Below are 18,382 nucleotides of genomic sequence, written 5' to 3'. Positions count from 1 at the left end.
AATTTAAACCAGCAGTTCCTTCCTACACAAATACTAGGGTAATTCAGTGGGTCAGGCAGCATCTCGAGAGTGCAAAATCCTGGAGTAACTCAGCTGCATTACTCCAACATTTTGTCTATCGTTAGTAGGTATAGAAGATAGACACAAAAAGCCGGAGTAACTCAGCATCTCTGGAGACAATGAATTTGTGATGTTTCGAGTCGAGTCCCTTCAGACCAGTCGGGGAACGAGAGATATAGAAGGTATAGACTTGCCTAGTGATCATGGCCTTGGAATAATGAGACTAAGTGACAGCAGCCAATGTAATAAATGTGAAGCTGTTTATTGTCCAGACACGCCATACAAATTGAGGAAAAGTTCTTGTTCTTTGGTTGCAGCACAGCCAAACGGATTTTTCATCATTAAATCTGTATGGTTCATCTACAGTCCAATAAGGTGCAAATTCAAAGCAGAAGTTCACCACACGCTCAGAAACGTTCAGCTGCTCTGCTCGCCACAGCTCGAATGTTACCGTAAACCTTCGACGGAGGGCTTCCTAATTTAACAAAAAAAAAATTAGATATCAGCTCCTTGTCAACCATCCAAATAAATTTCACAGGTCAGTGACTGAGATTCAGGAACTAAAAGCATTGCGGGGGAGATTCTCAAATCTTGGTTATACTTTAGTTTTGAACTGATTAACTTGCTTGGTATGCTTATTCCAGCAGAGACAAAACTGCTTGAGGCAGGAAGCAAGCTCAAGGTTGATCTACATAGTTTGGCAGCCCATTGGTTTGCTCCAGTTGACTACAGAATGAACCCACTCAAGTACATATGCCAGCACTTTATTAAAACACTCTCCCCCTACATATCCAAACCTTTGGTTTTCTAATCTTTTCCAATTACATTTAAATATTTGCCCTTTTATTGACATGGTCCATTTTATAGTCACCTGTTTGTCCCATCGTGTTAATGTCCTTTGCATTCTTTAATGCAATCACACATCATTCCTATGGTGACCAGAACGGTACACAATGTAAACCCAGGAAGTTTTTATACCATTCTGGCATGGGAGGGAAAACTCAGGCCAAGTCACCAAACTTGAATTAGACAAATTGTTACTGGACTCAAAAGGGTAGTAATTAATAAAGCAGGAATTAGGAACAATGGCGAGATATGTCATGACTGCCCAGAGTAGATAACCAATAGGAAGTTTACTGCCACCCGATGAATTTGCAGGAAAAACTCCCACTGTCAAATGTACAAAAACAACAAATGAAGTGGACTTGGAACTATCACAATCACCAAATATCAGTATTTCAGTTGGTAGTGCATCAGAAAATGCAGTCTCATTTCACTCTGGTAAGAGCACCAAGTCAGTTGTTAAAATTCTCTGGTCGTATGAGACTTGTAATAATTGTTCTTGATGCCACACACATTTTGTCATCAATTCTGCAAACTTTAAATTTACATTTGATGTAAATCTAACAAAAGAGAATATCAAGTAACATCTCTCTGATCAAACAAAAACCACCCTGACCTCAATTATTATTGCTGCATTGAATGATCAATATCTATGAACCTGAATAGAACTGTATTCAAACGTTGAAATTGCTCTCTTTATAGACACTCATCCTTTACAGTGAAACCATTCAAACACACGGTGTCATGTATTTATAATTTAAAATGTGACATTTCTGAACATTTTAAAGCCTTCAGACACTGGTTCAAATGCAGGGACTTTTCTTAAGTTACACAAGTGTCTAATCAGCAAGATCATACCTAGAATAAGGTTGCAGATCGCTGTCCGAGCCATCTTAATGTTCTGAAAGGAGCCCAGAATATGCACTTTCCTGTTGAGAAAGGATTAGTTCAGTTTAGAGATACAGCGCAGAAACAAGCCCAACGAGTCCACACCGACCAGTGATCTCTGCACATTAACACTACCCTACACACACTAGGATTACACCAAACCAATTAACCTACATACCTGTACGTCTTTGGAGTGTGGGAGGAAAGCGAAGATCTCGGGGAGAAGGTACAAACAGCACCCATAGTGGATATGGAACCTGGGTCTCCAGTGCTGCACCACCCAGCCACCCACGGATCAGTAATGTTTTATTTCACATGCACAAGCATACTATTCAACTTCAAACAAGCTGAGAAACTGCATTAGGGGCCTGTCCCACTTTCACAACCTTTGTTATTCGTGGATATTTTTCATCAGGCTAGAAAAAACGCCCCGACCTACTTGATGCCACGAATAGCATCACGGCCTGCTACGACCTCATGATGACCATGCTGCGAGTATCAGTCAAGGGCAAACTCGGCAGAGGTCGTGAATTAGGTCTTGAAAGTGGGACAGGCCCTTTATTGATCTCCAGTTATCCTGAATAAATTGCTTAAAAAGACAATGAATGACAGGTTATATATCTAGCTGCTTTCCTCACAAATGTTCCAGTGCAGACATGGAATATTTTGCAAAAGACTAAAAATTGTCTGTTTCACAGTCAATGGATGTGTGCTCACCTTACTCTGACCCTGCTTCAGTTTGTGTAATGACCTTTTATAAAACTACACATTTTGAACATTATTGGAGAAAAGTTCTCTTTTAAAAAAATAATAATTGCTGTTGAAATAAGTGGATCACTGGTGGGACAAATGTTTCCTTTGTCTCTACTGTGAATCAAGTGCAAGAGTTTGAAAATATAGAGCAAACACATAGAACAAGGTGTCAAAGAAAGAAGAGGCAGGTGGTAGAATAACAACACTTGGACAGCTACATGTTTTAAAGGTTTGTGGGCAGGCGGGACTAGCTTCGATGGGACATCTTGGTCAGCGTGGATGAGTTGGGCCAAAGGGCCAGTTTCTATGCTGTATGTCCAACTAGGAAATGGTCAAGGTCCAGAAACAAAGCAAGATATGAGTCTATTTAAAATGGTGCTAAATGCAAAGAAACATGTAGCCTGCAGACTGTAACGGTCAGGGTATCGGGCACAGAATGAGCTGGACAGTGTCATCTGTCGAAGTCAGATCATCTGGACAAGACATTAAACCTAAACACTGAAGGTATTAAAAACATGATTTTCAAAACAAATCAGCATGGAATGTGGCAATAAGAATGGGTGATGAAGCAATTAAATTAGCAGCAGAATAAATTAAAATATAGAGAACACATGAAGAAATTCGAGCACTCAAGATCTGTTCACAGAGCAAGAAGATTTCAAGACTTAATTGTCACCTGAACAATGAAATTTCTTGTGCTGCAACACAAAACTACTTGTGTGAACGTCGCGAAACAAGACTGAATGAGTAAAGCATTGTGTTGGGTGAAGGGATAAACCTGTTAATTACACTGCAAGGTTAAAAAAGCAAGCAGGATTAGGAGAAAGAGAACCTGTATTCAATAGGGTAAGCAGCAAGTCAAACAAGGTAAGCCAAAAATAGAAGCAAAGTGCTGGAGTAACTCAGCGGGCCAGGCAGCATCTTTGGGAAAAAAAGGTAAGCTTCTGGTTTCAAGGAATAGACTGTGACTACCTCCGGTGCCTCAACACTAGAGACCCGGGTTTGATCCTGTGACCATGTGGTTTTCCTCCAGGTGCTCTGGTTTCCTCCCACATCCCAAAGACATGCAGGTTTATTGAGCTCTGTAAATTGCCCCTAGTGCACAGGGGGTGGATGATAAAGTGGGATAATACAGAACTAGTGCAAATGGGTTGGCCTGGACTCGGGGAGCTGAAAGGCCTGTTTCCATGATTTCAAATCAATTCAATCATCTTCATTAAACATTGCTTCTTTATATAGGTACATATTCATAAAATTTCATAATATAAAATATTCATAAACCAGTATTCAAGGGTTTGTTATGACTAAGAACAGTTCTTCAATTAAAATAGCCTGCAATGCACAGGATCACACAAGTGATTCACATATATTCATGATTTGGAAGAGGGAATTAGCAACACTAGCAAGTTTGCGGATGACATAAAGCTGGGTGGCAGTATGAACTGTGAAGAGGATGTTAGGAGGTTGCAGGGTGACCTGGACAGGTTGAGTGAGTGGACAGATGCGTGGCAGATGCAGTATAATATAGATAAATGTGAGGTTATCCACTTTGGCGGCAAAAACAAGGGGGCAGATTATTATCTCAATGGGGTTAGGTTAGGTAAGGGGGAGGCGCAGCGAGACCTGGGTGTCCTTGTACACTGAAAGTTGGCTTACAGGTACAGCAGGCAGTGAAGAAAGCTAATGGAATGTTGGCCTTCATAACAAGAGGATTTCAGTATAGGAGTAGAGAGCTTCTTCTACAGTTGTATAGGGCTCTGGTGAGACCACATCTGGAGTATTGTGTACAGATTTGATCTCCTAATTTGAGGATGGACATCCTTGTGATTGAGGCAGTGCAGCGTAGGTTCACGAGATTGATCCCTGGGATGGCGGGACTGTCATATGAGGAAAGTTTGAAAAGACTAGGCTTGTATTCACTGGAGTTTAGAAGGATGAGGGGCAAATCTTATAGATACATATAAAATTATAAATGGACTGGACAAGCTAGATGCAGGAAAAAATTTCCCAATGTTGGGCGAGTCCAGAACCAGGGGCCACAGTCTTAGAATAAAGGGGGGGCCATTTAAGACTGAGGTGAGAAAAAACTTTTTCATCCAGAGTTGTGAATTTGTGGAATTCTCTGCCACAGAGGGCAGTGGAGGCCAAATCACTGGATGGATTTAAGAGAGTTAGATAGAGCTCTAGGGGCTAGTGGAATCAAGGGATATGGGGAGAAGGCAGGCACGAGTTATTGATAGGGGACGATCAGCCATGATCACAGTGAATGGCAGTGCTGGCTCGAAGGGCCGAATGGCCTCCTGCACCTATTTTCTATGTTGGTCACTTGGCATACATGCTTTTTGACATTTTGTAATCGCTTCTGAAAATGGTTCCCTCAAAAGTGAAAAAAAATGCAGCCAATACTGAGACACCCATTTACCATTCACGGTCTGAAGAAGGGTCTCGACCCAAAACGTCACCTATTCCTTCGCTCCATAGATGCTGCCTCACCCGCTGAGTTTCTCCAGCATTTTTGTCTACCATTCACATCCATAGGTTCTCGGAGCAGAATTAGACCATTCGGCCCATCAAGTCTTCTCCGTCATTCAATCATGGGTGATCTGCCTTTCCCTCTCAATCCCAATCTCCTGCCTTCGCCCCCATAACCCCCCCGACACATTTCAGTGGACATTTTTTAAGGCAGAGACAGATAGATTCCAGATTAGTACAGGTGTCAGAGGTTATGGGGAGAAGGCAGGAGAATGGGGTTAAGAGGGAGATAGATCAGCCATGAATGAATGGCAGAGTAGACTTGAGGGGCCGAATGGCCCAATTCTACTCCTATTCCTTGACACCCAATAACTAAATTCTTCTACCTCTTCAACCAGCTTAAGACACAAGTCGGGACTCTAATACGGTTAAATTTAAATGAGGAACTGACTGAGAACCGTACGTCCTCCTCATACACCAAAGGATGACTTTTTATTAAAATATGTTTTGGTCACAGCGTTTTGGAGAGTGCCCATGGACGGTTGCTGTCACTAGCTTTCCTTGGCAGCCCTTATCAGGATATAATTGTGAATTCAACATGCCATGACAATTAATCACCGCACTACATGGAACCAGAGACTTTTCCAATGCAAATGATTGGAGTTAGATTACAGTTTCTATAGAAATGAGATGATGCCAAATGCTCCTGCAAACATTATTCAGATTAATTAAAGATATTTTGGAGGATCAGTAGTGTATTTTGCTTCAACTGAGTGTTTGACGGCACTGGGCCTGTACTCACTGGAGTTTAGAAAGATGAGGGGGACCTCATTGAAACGTACCGAATATTGAAAGGCTTGGATAGAGTGGGTGTGGAGAGGATGTTTCCTCTAGTGGGAGAGTCTAGGACCAGAGGTCACAGCCTCAGAATTAAAGGACATTCCTTTACGAAGGAGATGAAGGGGAATTCAATACCACACAAGGCTGTGGAGGCCAAGTCAATGGATATTTTTATGGCAGAGATAGATAGATTCTTGATCAGTACGGGAGTCAGGTGTTATGGGGAGAAGGCAGGAGAATGGGGTTAGGAGGGAAAGATAGATCAACCATGATTGAATGACGGAGCAGACTTGATGGGCCGAATGGCCCAATTCTGCTCCTATCACATATGGCCTTATGAACCGACAATGCTGAAGCACATATTGGAAACTTACACATGTATTGAAATTGGTGAAAGCTTAATTGACACATAATGCTGGATTTTGTGTCGACACACAGAGAGACAGAGACAGAGAGACAGACACACACAGACACAGACACACTCACACAGACTCCCGACCCAATAAGTCATCTCTCCATGTTCTCCAGAGATGCTGCCTGACCTGCTGAGTTTCTCCTGAACTAGTATAATCCAACATCTGCAGTTCATTTTTATTCCATTATTTAATAACACATTTTGTACTTACGAGTCAGCAAGAACGATTCTTGTTCTGGTTACGTTTTCTATTGTAAATTTTGTTTTACCACCTTTGCCAGCAATGCGTCCTATTGCTCTTGAAAGATGATCACCTTTTAATGGTTTAACTACAGGAAGGAATCGTAAATAAGAACTATTCATTATGTACTTAGGCATGACATCAGCAGAACTAGTTCCGAGAACTTTGTTTTTTTTTTAAATGGAGACACATATCAAACTACCCACTATGTCCAAATCAACACAATGTGGGCAACTCATCTAAACTCAATGCCAGCATTTATTTCAAGAGGGCTTGTATACAAAAACAGGGATGTAACGCTGAGGCTCTATAAGGCGCTGGTCAGGCCGCATTTGGAGTATTGCAAGCAATTTTGGGCACCATATCTGAGGAAGGATGTGCTGGCTCTGGAGAGGGTCCAGAGGTTTACGAGAATGATCCCAGGATTGAGTGGGTTAACCCATGATGAGCGTTTGTCGGCACTGGGCCTGTACTCGCTGGAGTTTAGAAGAATGAGGGGGGAACTCATTGAAACTTACAAAATAGTGAAAGGCCTGGATAGAGTGGATGTGGAGAGGATGTTTCCACTAGTGGGAGAGTCTAGGAGAAGTGGTCACAGCCTTAGAATTAAAAGATGTTCTTTTAGAAAGGAGATGAGAAATTTATTTTGTCATAGGGTGGTGAATCCATGCAATTCTTTGCCACTGACGGCTGTGGAGGCCACAAGTCAGTGGATATTTTTAAGGCAGAGATAGATTCTTGATTAGTACGGGTGTCAGGGGTTATGGGGAGAAGGCAGGAGAATGGGGTTAGGAGGGAGAGATAGATCAGCCATGATTGAATGGAGGAGTTGACTTGATGGGCCGAATGGTCCAATTCTACTGTTATTCCTTATGAACTCCAATGTTGCCCATTGCTACCTCTGCCTCGGTCCCAGGCTGAAATACCCATTGAATGCCTTAGTCCCCGTCAAAATTAAACTGGCCTGCACCCTCGCACCCCCACTACAGTCAGACGGAAGAAGAGTCTATTCATGTTCTCAGTTCAGTCGAGTTTATTACCGTAAAAGCTTTTGTAAAGACAGCTCAGGATTTGTCAGTAACACATTGGCCAAAAATAAGCAGATTAATGCCCATAAAATTCACTGATCTTTAGTGGCAGAATGAGGTGATTGCATTCTAACAGTTACAGGATACAGCTTAATTTATTATCACGTCTTCCGAGGTACAGTGAAAAGCTTTTGTTGCGAGCTACTGGTCAGGCGAAAGATAATATATAATTACAATCGAGCCATTTAGTGTACAGATACATGATAAGGGAATAACATTAAATGCAGAGTGAAGCCAGCAAAGTCCGATCAAGGATAGTCTGAGGGTCACCAATGAGGTAGATAGTAGTTCAGCACTGCTCTTTGGTTGTGGTAGGATGGTTCAGTTTCCTGATAACAGCTGGGAAGAAACTGTCCCTGAATCTGGAGGTGTGCGTTTCCACACTTCTGTACCTCTTGCCCGATGGGAGAGGGGAGAAGAGGGAGTGGCCGGGTGCGACTCATCAATGATGATGATGCTGGCCTTGCCGAGGCAGCGTGAGGTATAAATTGAGTCAATAGAAGGGAGGTTGGTTTGTGTGTAGACTCAACGGGACAAGCAGCTTCTCTGGAGAGAAGGAATGGGTGACGTTTCGGGTTGACTTTCAATTTAAACCAGCATCTGCAGTCCTTTCCGACACAGCTTGGTTTGTGTGATGGTCTGGGCTGCGTCCACAATTCGCTGCAATTTCTTGCGGTCTTGGATGGAGCTGTTCCCAAACCCAGCTGTTATACCCAGAGATGCTGACCGACCCACTGGGTTACTCCAGTACTTTGTGTCTGCTTTTGTAAACCTGCATCTGCAGTTTCACCCAGAGTGGTCAGTCTGTGGAATTCTCTGCCTCAGAGGGCAGCGGAGGCTGGTTCTCTGGATGCTTTCAAGAGAGAGTTAGATAGAGCTCTTAGGGATAGCGGAGTCAGGGGATATGGGGTGAAGGCAGGAACGGGGTTCCGATTGTGGATGATCAGCCATGATCACATTGCATAGCGGTGCTGGCTCGAAGGGCCGAATGGCCTCCTCCTGCACCTATTGTCTATTGTCTCCTCTTTAATTTGTTATTGGTTCATCCTCTTCCCCCAACAGCCTTGAAATATTTCAAGTCCATTCATGGCTGTACCTCGGACAATCACTGTAACCTCTCCCAGGCCTACAGTTCACACCATCGCCCGTCAAAGCACTAACCATAACATCCCACCCTCCCTTCACTAGACCATGCATCAGCCATCAAGCCGTCTCCCCAGTCTCTCCACTTCTCCTCAACCCCATTCCCAAATTCACTTCCGACCAAGATTTCCTCCAAATACTTTCAACGACACACATCCCAGATGAATGCATCGTTTATCGTCAAAGCCTGTCCCATCAAAAGTGAAATAACATTCACAATAAACTCACCATCTGTAATATGGAAGGTTTCTAGGAACAGGTCATCTAGTCGAATTAATGCCAAGGCATCCTGTAAATTAGAAAGACAAAATAAATGAGGATTAACAACCTGTGATTGTTGGCTGAATCTCCCAGAGCAGCAGTGGCACAGTGGTAGAGTTACTGCCCCATAGCACCAGAGATCCAGGTTCTATCCCGACTACAGGTGATGCCCGTATGGACTTTGCAAGTTCTCTGTGACTGGGTGGGTTTCCAATGGGTGCTCCGGTTTCCTCCCACATCCCTAAGACGTTCCTTTAGGTCAAGACTCTTCTTCAGCTTCAGACTGATGTGGGGGGGGTGGGGGGGTGGGAAGAAGACAGGAAGTCTACACCGCAGCGGTATAAACATTGACTTCTCCAATTTCAGGTTGTCCTTGCCAAAGATCCTATAGCGAGCAAGATAGTTCACGTCTGCTAAATGCAATGGGCTGACGTGTAGTACACAACGGAGCGGAACGCGGGCCATTTCTTCGTCCATTTCAGTAACCCGACCCCACTTTGTATATCCCTGTCGCAGTGTAATCGGGCTTGAGGAGGAACAGTTTGCGTGCGTGATATAGGGTTAGAATCATACTGTTCAATCATAATTCTGTTAAATTTTGTTAAAGATGAATATGTTAAGAAATTATGATTCTGTTAATTGTCTTTTTTAAATGGCTCATGTGCTGTGTTTGAGTTGATGTTTGTATTACACTTGTACTCTGTAATTCATCTAATCACACTGTTCACAACTGTGGTATTTGGAGAATAATAGCAAGATGAAGATTCCAGCTGTTCTGCTCTTGGAATGTTCCTTAATGTTTTTTTGTGTCCATGGAATCGGTTTTTCAACAATAAAATGGGTCTAGTCTTCCAATAGCCATAGAGTGGATGAGATCTGTCTGTAATGGTGGGGTTATCTACATGAAGTATTTAACAAATTGTTTTAAGCAAGATTAACAAATGATGTATAACTTGAGGATGATTTTATTCGGCGAGCCTACAACTGATTAGATTGTGTAGGAAAGAACACACATACATGAATGTGATATAGATGTATATAATCATATTACACGCATTATATATATTTCTCCAGATTTGTATCTATAATGATAAACTTTATTTCGGACACAAGACTCAGACAAGGGGCAAGGGGCAACATAAAAATACATTGCACACCTCCCCGCAACTTTACCCTGGCGTCCAAGCCGTGCTGATCCGGGCCAGACTTCCCATACGCTGTGGAAGGAACATAGGCATCTTTTTGCTTTTTATTGCGAGGCAGAAAAAAATGAGAAGATTTTTACCAAAGATGTTTGATTTTTAAGAGGATGTTTCCGTAACCGGCTTCCGTCTCCGCACTAGTGTCTTTGCTCCGCGATGTGATCTTTAGTGCGGAGACGGAAGCCGGTTACGGAAATGGGGCCGAAAATTACCCATGAATCTGCCCACGAACGTACAACGTCTTTTTCGTCGAGTGGATTATCTTGCTCCGCTATAGGATCTTTGGTCCTTGCTTTCTCCCTCCTTCCTAGCGCTACCTCAGCCCACTATCTCCGCCTCTTCCTTTCTTCTTCCCGTCCCCACCCCTGAAGTCTGAAGAAGGGTCTCGTCACCTATTTCCTTCTCTCCATAGATGCTGCCTCACCCGCTGAGTTTCTCCAGCACTTTTGTCTACCTTCAAATACAGATGTAGTATTTTCACCCAAACAACTGTACAAATAAAAAAGGACTCAATAATTAATCACATTTATTATTCTGGGATTAAAGATCTATCTTGACCAAACATACACCATTTTCAGTATATTCCCAAATTGGTGTAAAAATCTTCATTATGGGCTACAAATATCACAATTTCTGAAGTTGTTGGAGCAGAATTAGGCCATTCGGCCCATCAGGTCCACTCCACCATTCAATCATGGCCGATCTATCTTTCCCTCTCAACCCCATTCTCCGGCCTTCTCCCCGTAACCCCCGACACCCGTGACTAATCGAAAATCTGTCAATTTCTGCTTTAACAAAACACAGTCTGTGGCATTGAATTCCACAGATTCCCCCCCCCCCCCCCCCCCCCCCCCGCTAAAGAAATTCCTCATCTCCTTCTGACAGGTACCTCCTTGTATTCTGAGGCCGTGCCATCTGGGCCTAGACTCTCCCACTACTAGAACCATCTTCTCCACATCCACTCACTTTATCAAGGCCTAAAGTCGTCTATAACTGCTGATTGCTAAAGTTCCCATAACACAAACATAGCACCTTTTTTTTGGTGTCAAGATTTGGTACGGGTTTACTCTATGCAGATGAAAATTGTGAATGAATAGATAAAAAGTAATTTCAATTGAACACGGTTAGAACGCACATTGGGTTTTAATTTGGAGGTGGGTCAGAGGGAAATATATTAAACAATATTTGTAATTGGCAGGAACATTCTATTCAATTGGCCCACTCTTAGTCACGTATGTGACCAAAAATATGAACAATTGTGGAATACATCTCTTCCAATTCCGAAAGCATTGCAGGTATTTTGTTTTGTGCTGTATACACGATCCATATTTTTCATCAAGTGAAATATTTATGTTATGCTGACAATGTTTGTTTAGGGCCAGAGGTCAAATATGACCGGTCACGTGTGTGACTTCACACGGAAGCATTTTTTCCATAAATCAGTTTTTTCTTATGGAGTCTTGTGAATTTATAAAAAGCTAGAATGTTCGCATCTTCAGCAGACATGCATTTATAGTTCTGTAGGTAGACATGGAAACAGACCCTTCAGCTCAACTTGTCAATGCCAACTAAGATGCCCAATCTATGCTAGCCCCATCGGCCTATGTTTGTCCCTTTCATGTCCATGTACCTGTCCCAATGTCTTTTAATTGTTATAGTACCATGTAGATAAATGATACGGTGAAATGTGACACTGTTTTATCACTAAGCAACATCCTAAACCCAAATCCAATCAATATCCATTTCAGTATAAATATGCTGGTGATTAAAATGATTAGGTTAATCGGGATAATGCAAGTAACTAGAATACCCCACATATAGACACAAACTGTTGAGTAACTCAGTGGGACATGCATCATCTCTGGAGAAGGAATGGGTTGAGACCCTGAATCATTACGCATTCCTTCTCTCCAGAGATGCCACCTGTCCCGCTGAGTTCCTCCAGCAATTTGTGTCTATCTTCGGTTTAATCCAGCACCTGCAGTTCCTTCCTACGGAATACCCCACAATGTATGTTTTCTTGCTGTAACTACATGAGGACTCATCACCACTCATGAAACGTTGACTTACCTCCACTTGGAATCCAAGTACAAATGCCTTTACAAAGTCTGCCGCCTTCGTAAGCGAAGCTATATCTTGTGTTTCTTTACACGTCTGTGGAACACAGTTGCACAAAAACCTCAGACAACCGATGATATTTGTATACAGAGAATATATGCAACTAGAACTGAAGAGTCTGAAGAAAGGTCTCGACCCAAAACGTCACCGATTCCTTCTCTCCAGAGAAGCTGCCTGTCCCACTGAGTTTATCCAGCAACATATGATATTTGCAACAAGCAACAGATGTTTAGGTCAGACCAAGGAAACTTATTCTAGACTATAATATAATAGACTATTCTAGACAATGTCAAACTCCTATTTATTAACTAATGCTCTGCCTACAATCTCATCCAAACTCGGACCTTGGAATCAGCCCCCCCTCTGCCACAGAATCCTCAACGTTCTGACCCACAGAACACAGTGAGGATGGGTGACAACACCTCCTCCACTGTAATTCTCAAAACTGCGAGGATGCATTCTCAGTCGAGTACTATACTCCCTATTCACACCCGACTGGGGGAGTGGGCAGATGCATGGCAGATGAAGTTTAATGTGGATAAATGTGAGGTTATCCACTTTGGTAGCAAAAGCAGGAAGGCAGATTACTATAAATGGTGTCAAGTTGGGAAAAGGGGAAGTACAATGGGATCTGGGGGTCCTTGTACATCAGTCTGAAAGTAAGCATGCATGTACAGCAGGCAGTGAAGAAAGCGAATGGCATGTTGGCCTTTATAACACGAGTGGTATAGGAGCAAAGAGGTCCTTCTGCAGTTGTACAGGGCCCTAGTGAGACCACACCTGGAGTATTGTGTGCAGTTTTGGTCCCCTAATTTGAGGAAGGACATTCTTGCTATTGAGGAAGTGCAGCTTGGGTTTATACGGTTAATTCCCAGGGTGGCGGGACTGTCATATGCTGAGAGAATGGAGCAGCTGGGCTTGTACACTGGAGTTTAGAAAGATGAGAGGGGATCTCATTGAAACATATAAGATTGTTAAGGGTTTGGACACGCTAGAGGCAGAAAACATGTTCCCGATATTGAGGGGGTCCAGAACCAGGGGCCACAGTTTAAGAATAAGGAGTAAGTCATTTAGAACGGAGACGAGGAAATACTTTTTCTCACAGAGAGTGGTGGGTCTGTGGAATTCTCTGCCTCAGAGGGCGGTGGTGGCAGGTTCTCTGGATGCTTTCCACATCAGTCTGAAGAAGTGCCTCGACCCGAAACGTGGCCTATTTCCTTCGCTCCATAGATTCTGCCTCACCCGCTGAGTTTCTCCAGCATTTTTGTCTACCTCCCACAGCAATGTTCCTGCTACTGCCATTCACATATCTGCTACATTTCTCATTATTCTTACCTTGATTTCAACATTTCTGGTTTTCAAGTTGAACCTTACTTGAAGGTGCAAATGTTCAACAACAGGGGTAAAGATTTTCAACCAGTTCTCTTTCAGGGGAGTATATCTATGTGCGGGAACGGGAATTTTACGAATTTCGTCTTTGCCATCCTAATAAAAACATAAAAAAGATCAATTAGGGTGAATGCAACCATAACACATATTAAACAATTAGTTTTTAATAAAACATATATATATCACATGTGTAGGTGATGTTTCTGTATTTTTTTGCACTACCATGGATTTGTTTTCTGATTGTGTTTTGCATTGACATCTTGTTTTAAAAAAAAGTATTTGTCTTTAAAATATATAATTTATGATTCTGTGTGTTAGCCAAGTCTAAGTCCCTGTAATGCTGCAAGTTTTTCCATTGTATGTGTATAAGACCTCTCTAAATTATTTAGTTTAGGGATACAGAATGGACCACCGAGTCCACGCCAACTAGATTCAAGATTCAAGATTCAATTTAATTGTCATTTGGACCACTTGAGGTCCAAACGAAATGCCATTTCTGCAGCCATACATTACAAACAAATAGACCCAAGACACAACATAATTTACATAAACATCCATCACATCGCTGTGATGGAAGGCCAAAAAAACTAATGATCAACCTTACACTGGTAGATAATAATGCTGGGGAAACTCAGCGGGTGAGGCAGCATCTATGGAGTGAAGGAATAGGTGACGTTTTGAGACCCGAAACGTCACCTATTCCTTTGCTCCAGAGGTGCTCCCTCACCCGCTGAGTTTCTCCAGCATTTTTGTCTACCTTCGATTTTTTCAGCATCTGCAGTTCTTTCTTAAACCTTACACTAGTTCTATGTTTTGCATCCTACACACCAGGGGCAATTTACAGAAGCCAATTAATCTACAAACCTACACTTCTTTAGGATGTGGGAGGGAACCAGAGCACCCAGAGGAAACCCATCCGGTTGCAGGGAGAATGGGCACCTGAAGTCAGCATCAAACCCGGATCTCTGGCGCCGTGAGGCAGCAGCCCTACCCGCTGCGTGACAAGCAGAGATTCCAGAGATTGAGCAGGAAAACAACCAAAGAGCTGACGAGCGCATCAATAAGACCAGTTGTCGATCCTCTGCGTGACAGTGCTTCAGGGCTACACTGTCAGGAGGTGACACCTTTCCCTTGACATCTCTCAGGTGAACGCAGAAGTGCTGGTGTATCACGGCATTGTTCCCAGTGTCCCAGGTCAGCATTTAATCAACTGCTCAACTTCTCACGTTCAATTGATTTTTCTCGCTCACTATTTGCTTGTTTGTTTGGCTCGAAGTCATGAGAACATTTGAGTTTTGGTATGTTGCTGAATACTCTTAACCGCACCACTACAAGTGTATAGTAGAGTGCAGACTGACTGGTTACATCACAGCCTGGTTGACTAATTCAAACACCCAGTAACAAAGGAGACTGCAGAGTGGTGGACACTGCCTTAAAAGGGCTGCCAGCATCATCAGCAACTCAGCACTCTGGCCATGCTCTCCTTTCACTCCTGCTATCAGGAAGGTGGTAGAAGAGTCCATAACAGGTTCAAGAACAGCTTCTTCCCAGCAACCATCAAGCTCTTCAACACTGCACAACATTACAGTACGCAGGGGAGTCCAGAACCAGGGGCCACCGTTTAAGAATAAGGGGCAAGCCATTTAGAACGGAGACAAGGAAACACTTTTTCCTCACAGAGAGTGGTCAGTCTGTGGAATTCTCTGCCTCAGAGGGCAGTGGAGGCAGGTTCTCTGGATACTCTCAAGGGAGAGCTAGATAGGGCTCTTAAAGATAGTGGAGTCAGGGGATATGGGAGGAAGGCAGGAACGGGGTACTGATTGTGGATGATCAGCCAGGATCACATTGAATGTCGGTGCTGGCTCGAAGGGTTGAATGGCCTACTACTGCACCTATTGTCTATTGTCTAACACTAACCTTACCTAGGATCTTTGGACTGTCTCTTTGGGTGTAGCACAGACTTTGTTTATGCGCTATTACAGTTACCTAGAAATACGGTTACTGTACAATTGATCATCATATTTTTGTGTGATTGCGATAATGGACCTGCAAGTTTGCATTAACTAAGAAATTGTATGCTGCATTGCCAGTTAAACACCCTGAACTGTCAACCCGTATTCAAACATGTCATTGTCTGCACTGAACACGATGCCAGGTCAACTAAACTCCACATGATCTATATCCCTCCTTACCCTTGTGCCTATCCAAAAGCTTCTTAAACGCCATCATCGTTTCCCCAAGGGATATGGGGAGAAGGCAGGAACAGGGTACTGATGGGGATGATCAGCCATGATCACATTAAATGGCGGTGCTGGCTCGAAAGGCCAAATGGCCTACTCCTGCAATTGTTGTCTATTGTCTATCATATCTGCCTCCACCACCACGCCTAGCAGCGTTTTCCTGACACCCACCACCGTCTGTGTAAAAAAAAAAACCTTGCCTGGCACCTCCTCTCACCTTAAAGCCATGCCCTCTAGTTTTTGACATGTCCACCCTGGGGAAAAAAGGGTTTCCAACGTTCCTAAGGCAACAATCCAACTCTGTGCTACCTTTCCCTGCAGCTAATACCCTTTAATCCTGGCATCGCTCTGGTAAACCTCCTGCACAGGGTGACTGCTCAACATGTTAATGGTAGCACCAGGAGAGAGAGGGGTGGGGGGCTTCGGGAAGGGGGTGAGGAGAGTTGGTGGTATATGGGGACAAGGGAATGGGGGTAGGAGAATGGGGTAGTTAATTTGGAGTAAATTGGGAGAACAGGGTGTCAGGGTGCAGGTTTAGTTTCGTCGAGAAATACAGCGCGGAACCAGGACCTTCGGCCCACACCGACCAGCTATCCCCGCACACTAACACAATCCTACACTCTTAAGGATAAAGAGGAAATCCTTTAAAACCGAGATGAGAAGAACTTTTTTCACACAGAGAGTGGTGAATCTCTGGAACTCTCTGCCACAGAGGGTAGTTAAGGCCAGTTCATTGGATATATTTATGAGGGAGTTAGATGTGGCCCTTGTGGCTAAGGGGATCAGGGGGTATGGAGAGAAGGCAGGTACGGGAAACTGAGTTGGATGATCAGCCATGATCATATTGAATGGTGGTGCAGGCTCGAAGGGCCGAATGGCCTCTACTCCTGTACCTAATTTCTATGTTTACACACACAAGGGACAATTTACATTTACACCAAACCAATTAACCTGTATGTCTTTGGAGTGGTATGGCAAGAATATGTGGGAATGGAAGAGGGATCTGGGGCAAGGGGACACGGAGGAACGGGGCGAGGAGGAGGGGGGAGAGGGGTCAGGGTGAGGACACAGTGGCACAGGGTTGGGGGAGAGGGAAAGTGATGTTGGGGGTGGGCGAGGATGGGTGGGGGGGGAAGAGGGGAGAGGGGGGGTTGGGGGGGGATGGGAGGGGGGGGGGGGGGGGGGGGGGGGGGGGGGGGGGGGGGGTGGGGGGGGGGGGGGTGGGGGGGGGGGGGGGGGGGGGGGGGGGGGGGGGGGTTGGGGAGGGGGGGGGGGGGGGGTTGGGGTGGGGGGGGGGGGGGGGGGGGGGGGGGGGTTGGGGGGGCGCGGGGGGGGGGGGGGGGGAGGGATGGGGGGGGGGGGGGGGGTTGTGGGGTTGGGGTGTAGTACACGGGCCGGGCCGGGGGCCGGGGCCGGGGGGTGGCGGCCCTGTGGGGGCGGTGGAGGAGAGCGGCGCCACACTAACTAAGGCAGCAACATCCTCACCAGCAGGTGCTGCCCGGCGACGGGCGGGAAGTCGGGCCGTTTGCTGCTGGGTTGCGGTTGCGGTTGCGGCTCGGTGTTGCCGGTCTGCATCCTCCGCTTGCGGTGGGGGTGCCGGGCCGCGCTGATGAAGGCCGCGTCTCCCTCACTACTACACGCCGCCGCCGCCATCGGGGAAAGCAAGGCCGCGCCGCCCGCCCACCCGAGGACCCCAGGGTTGCCCGCGCCGATCGCCTGCTCCGCCCCCTGCGCTGCCGCAGATAGACCCCTTTCCCAATGACGTCACTCGCCCCGCTCATGCGCAGTAGACGCTCTCAACACCACCCCCATGGATCTAGATGTATATCAAGAGTATCAAGAGAGTCAAGAGTCAATTTAATTGTCATTTGGACCCCTGGAGGTCCAAATGAAATGCCGTTTCTACAGCCATACATTACACACAAATAGACCCCAGACACAACATAATTACATTTTACATAAACATCCATCACATAGCTGTGATGGAAGGCCAAATAAACTTCTCTCTCCACTGCACTCTCCCCCCCGATGTCAGAGTCAAAGTCAAAGCCCCCGGCTGGCGATGGCGATTGTCCCGCGGCCATTAAAGCCACGCCGGGTGGTGCGAGGTCGCACACCGGGTCTTGATGTTAGAGCCCCCAGTGTGCGCTCGCAAAGTCCCGCATTCCAAGCCGTGCGGGGCAGTGGTGTCAGGCCCCGCTCCAGGAGCTCTTCGACCCCGCAACTCGGGCGGGAGAAGTCGCCGTTGCAGGAGCCCTGAAAAGCGGTCTCCCTCCAGGGAGCCGCGGCTCCCGGTGCCGCCGTCCGCAGACCCGCAGCAGCAGCCTCCGACTCAGCAGCAGCAGCGGCAGCGGCAACGCTCCTCCACCGCTCCACCCGCTCCGGTCTCGGCCAGCTCCGCGACGGTGAGGTGAGTCGGCACCTGAGTC

The 18,382-nt window shown here is 45.3% G+C and overlaps 1 protein-coding gene across 1 annotated transcript; it reads right to left on the bottom strand.

Annotated features, from left to right (window-relative positions):
- Positions 1-301: 301 nt before the first annotated feature.
- Positions 302-17,691, bottom strand: pno1 (partner of NOB1 homolog). The gene is made up of 7 exons (XM_055638856.1): positions 17,439-17,691; positions 13,660-13,809; positions 12,277-12,360; positions 8,972-9,032; positions 6,483-6,600; positions 1,762-1,832; positions 302-535 (listed from the first exon to the last, which is right to left on the bottom strand). Exons 1-7 carry the CDS (start codon positions 17,604-17,606, stop codon positions 468-470), a joined length of 720 nt encoding a protein of 239 aa, XP_055494831.1. The 5' UTR covers positions 17,607-17,691; the 3' UTR covers positions 302-467.
- Between the last annotated feature and the right edge of the window lie 691 nt (positions 17,692-18,382).

The sequence above is a fragment of the Leucoraja erinacea genome, chromosome 8 (genome assembly GCF_028641065.1).
Source record: "Leucoraja erinacea ecotype New England chromosome 8, Leri_hhj_1, whole genome shotgun sequence".
Lineage (NCBI taxonomy): Eukaryota > Metazoa > Chordata > Chondrichthyes > Rajiformes > Rajidae > Leucoraja > Leucoraja erinaceus.
The sequence above is the reverse complement of the archived record's forward strand: the minus strand, read 5'-3'. Positions and strand labels throughout refer to the sequence as shown.

Excerpts from the sequence above, each read along its gene's own strand:
- pno1 (XM_055638856.1), bottom strand. The coding sequence starts at position 17,606 with ATGGCGGCGGCGGCGTGTAGTAGTGAGGGAGACGCGGCCTTCATCAGC. Across the intron at positions 12,361-13,659 it reads CCAGAAATGTTGAAATCAAG|ACGTGTAAAGAAACACAAGA; the intron begins GTAAGAATAATG and ends TGTGTTCCACAG. Across the intron at positions 536-1,761 it reads GATCTGCAACCTTATTCTAG|GAAGCCCTCCGTCGAAGGTT; the intron begins GTATGATCTTGC and ends TTGTTAAATTAG.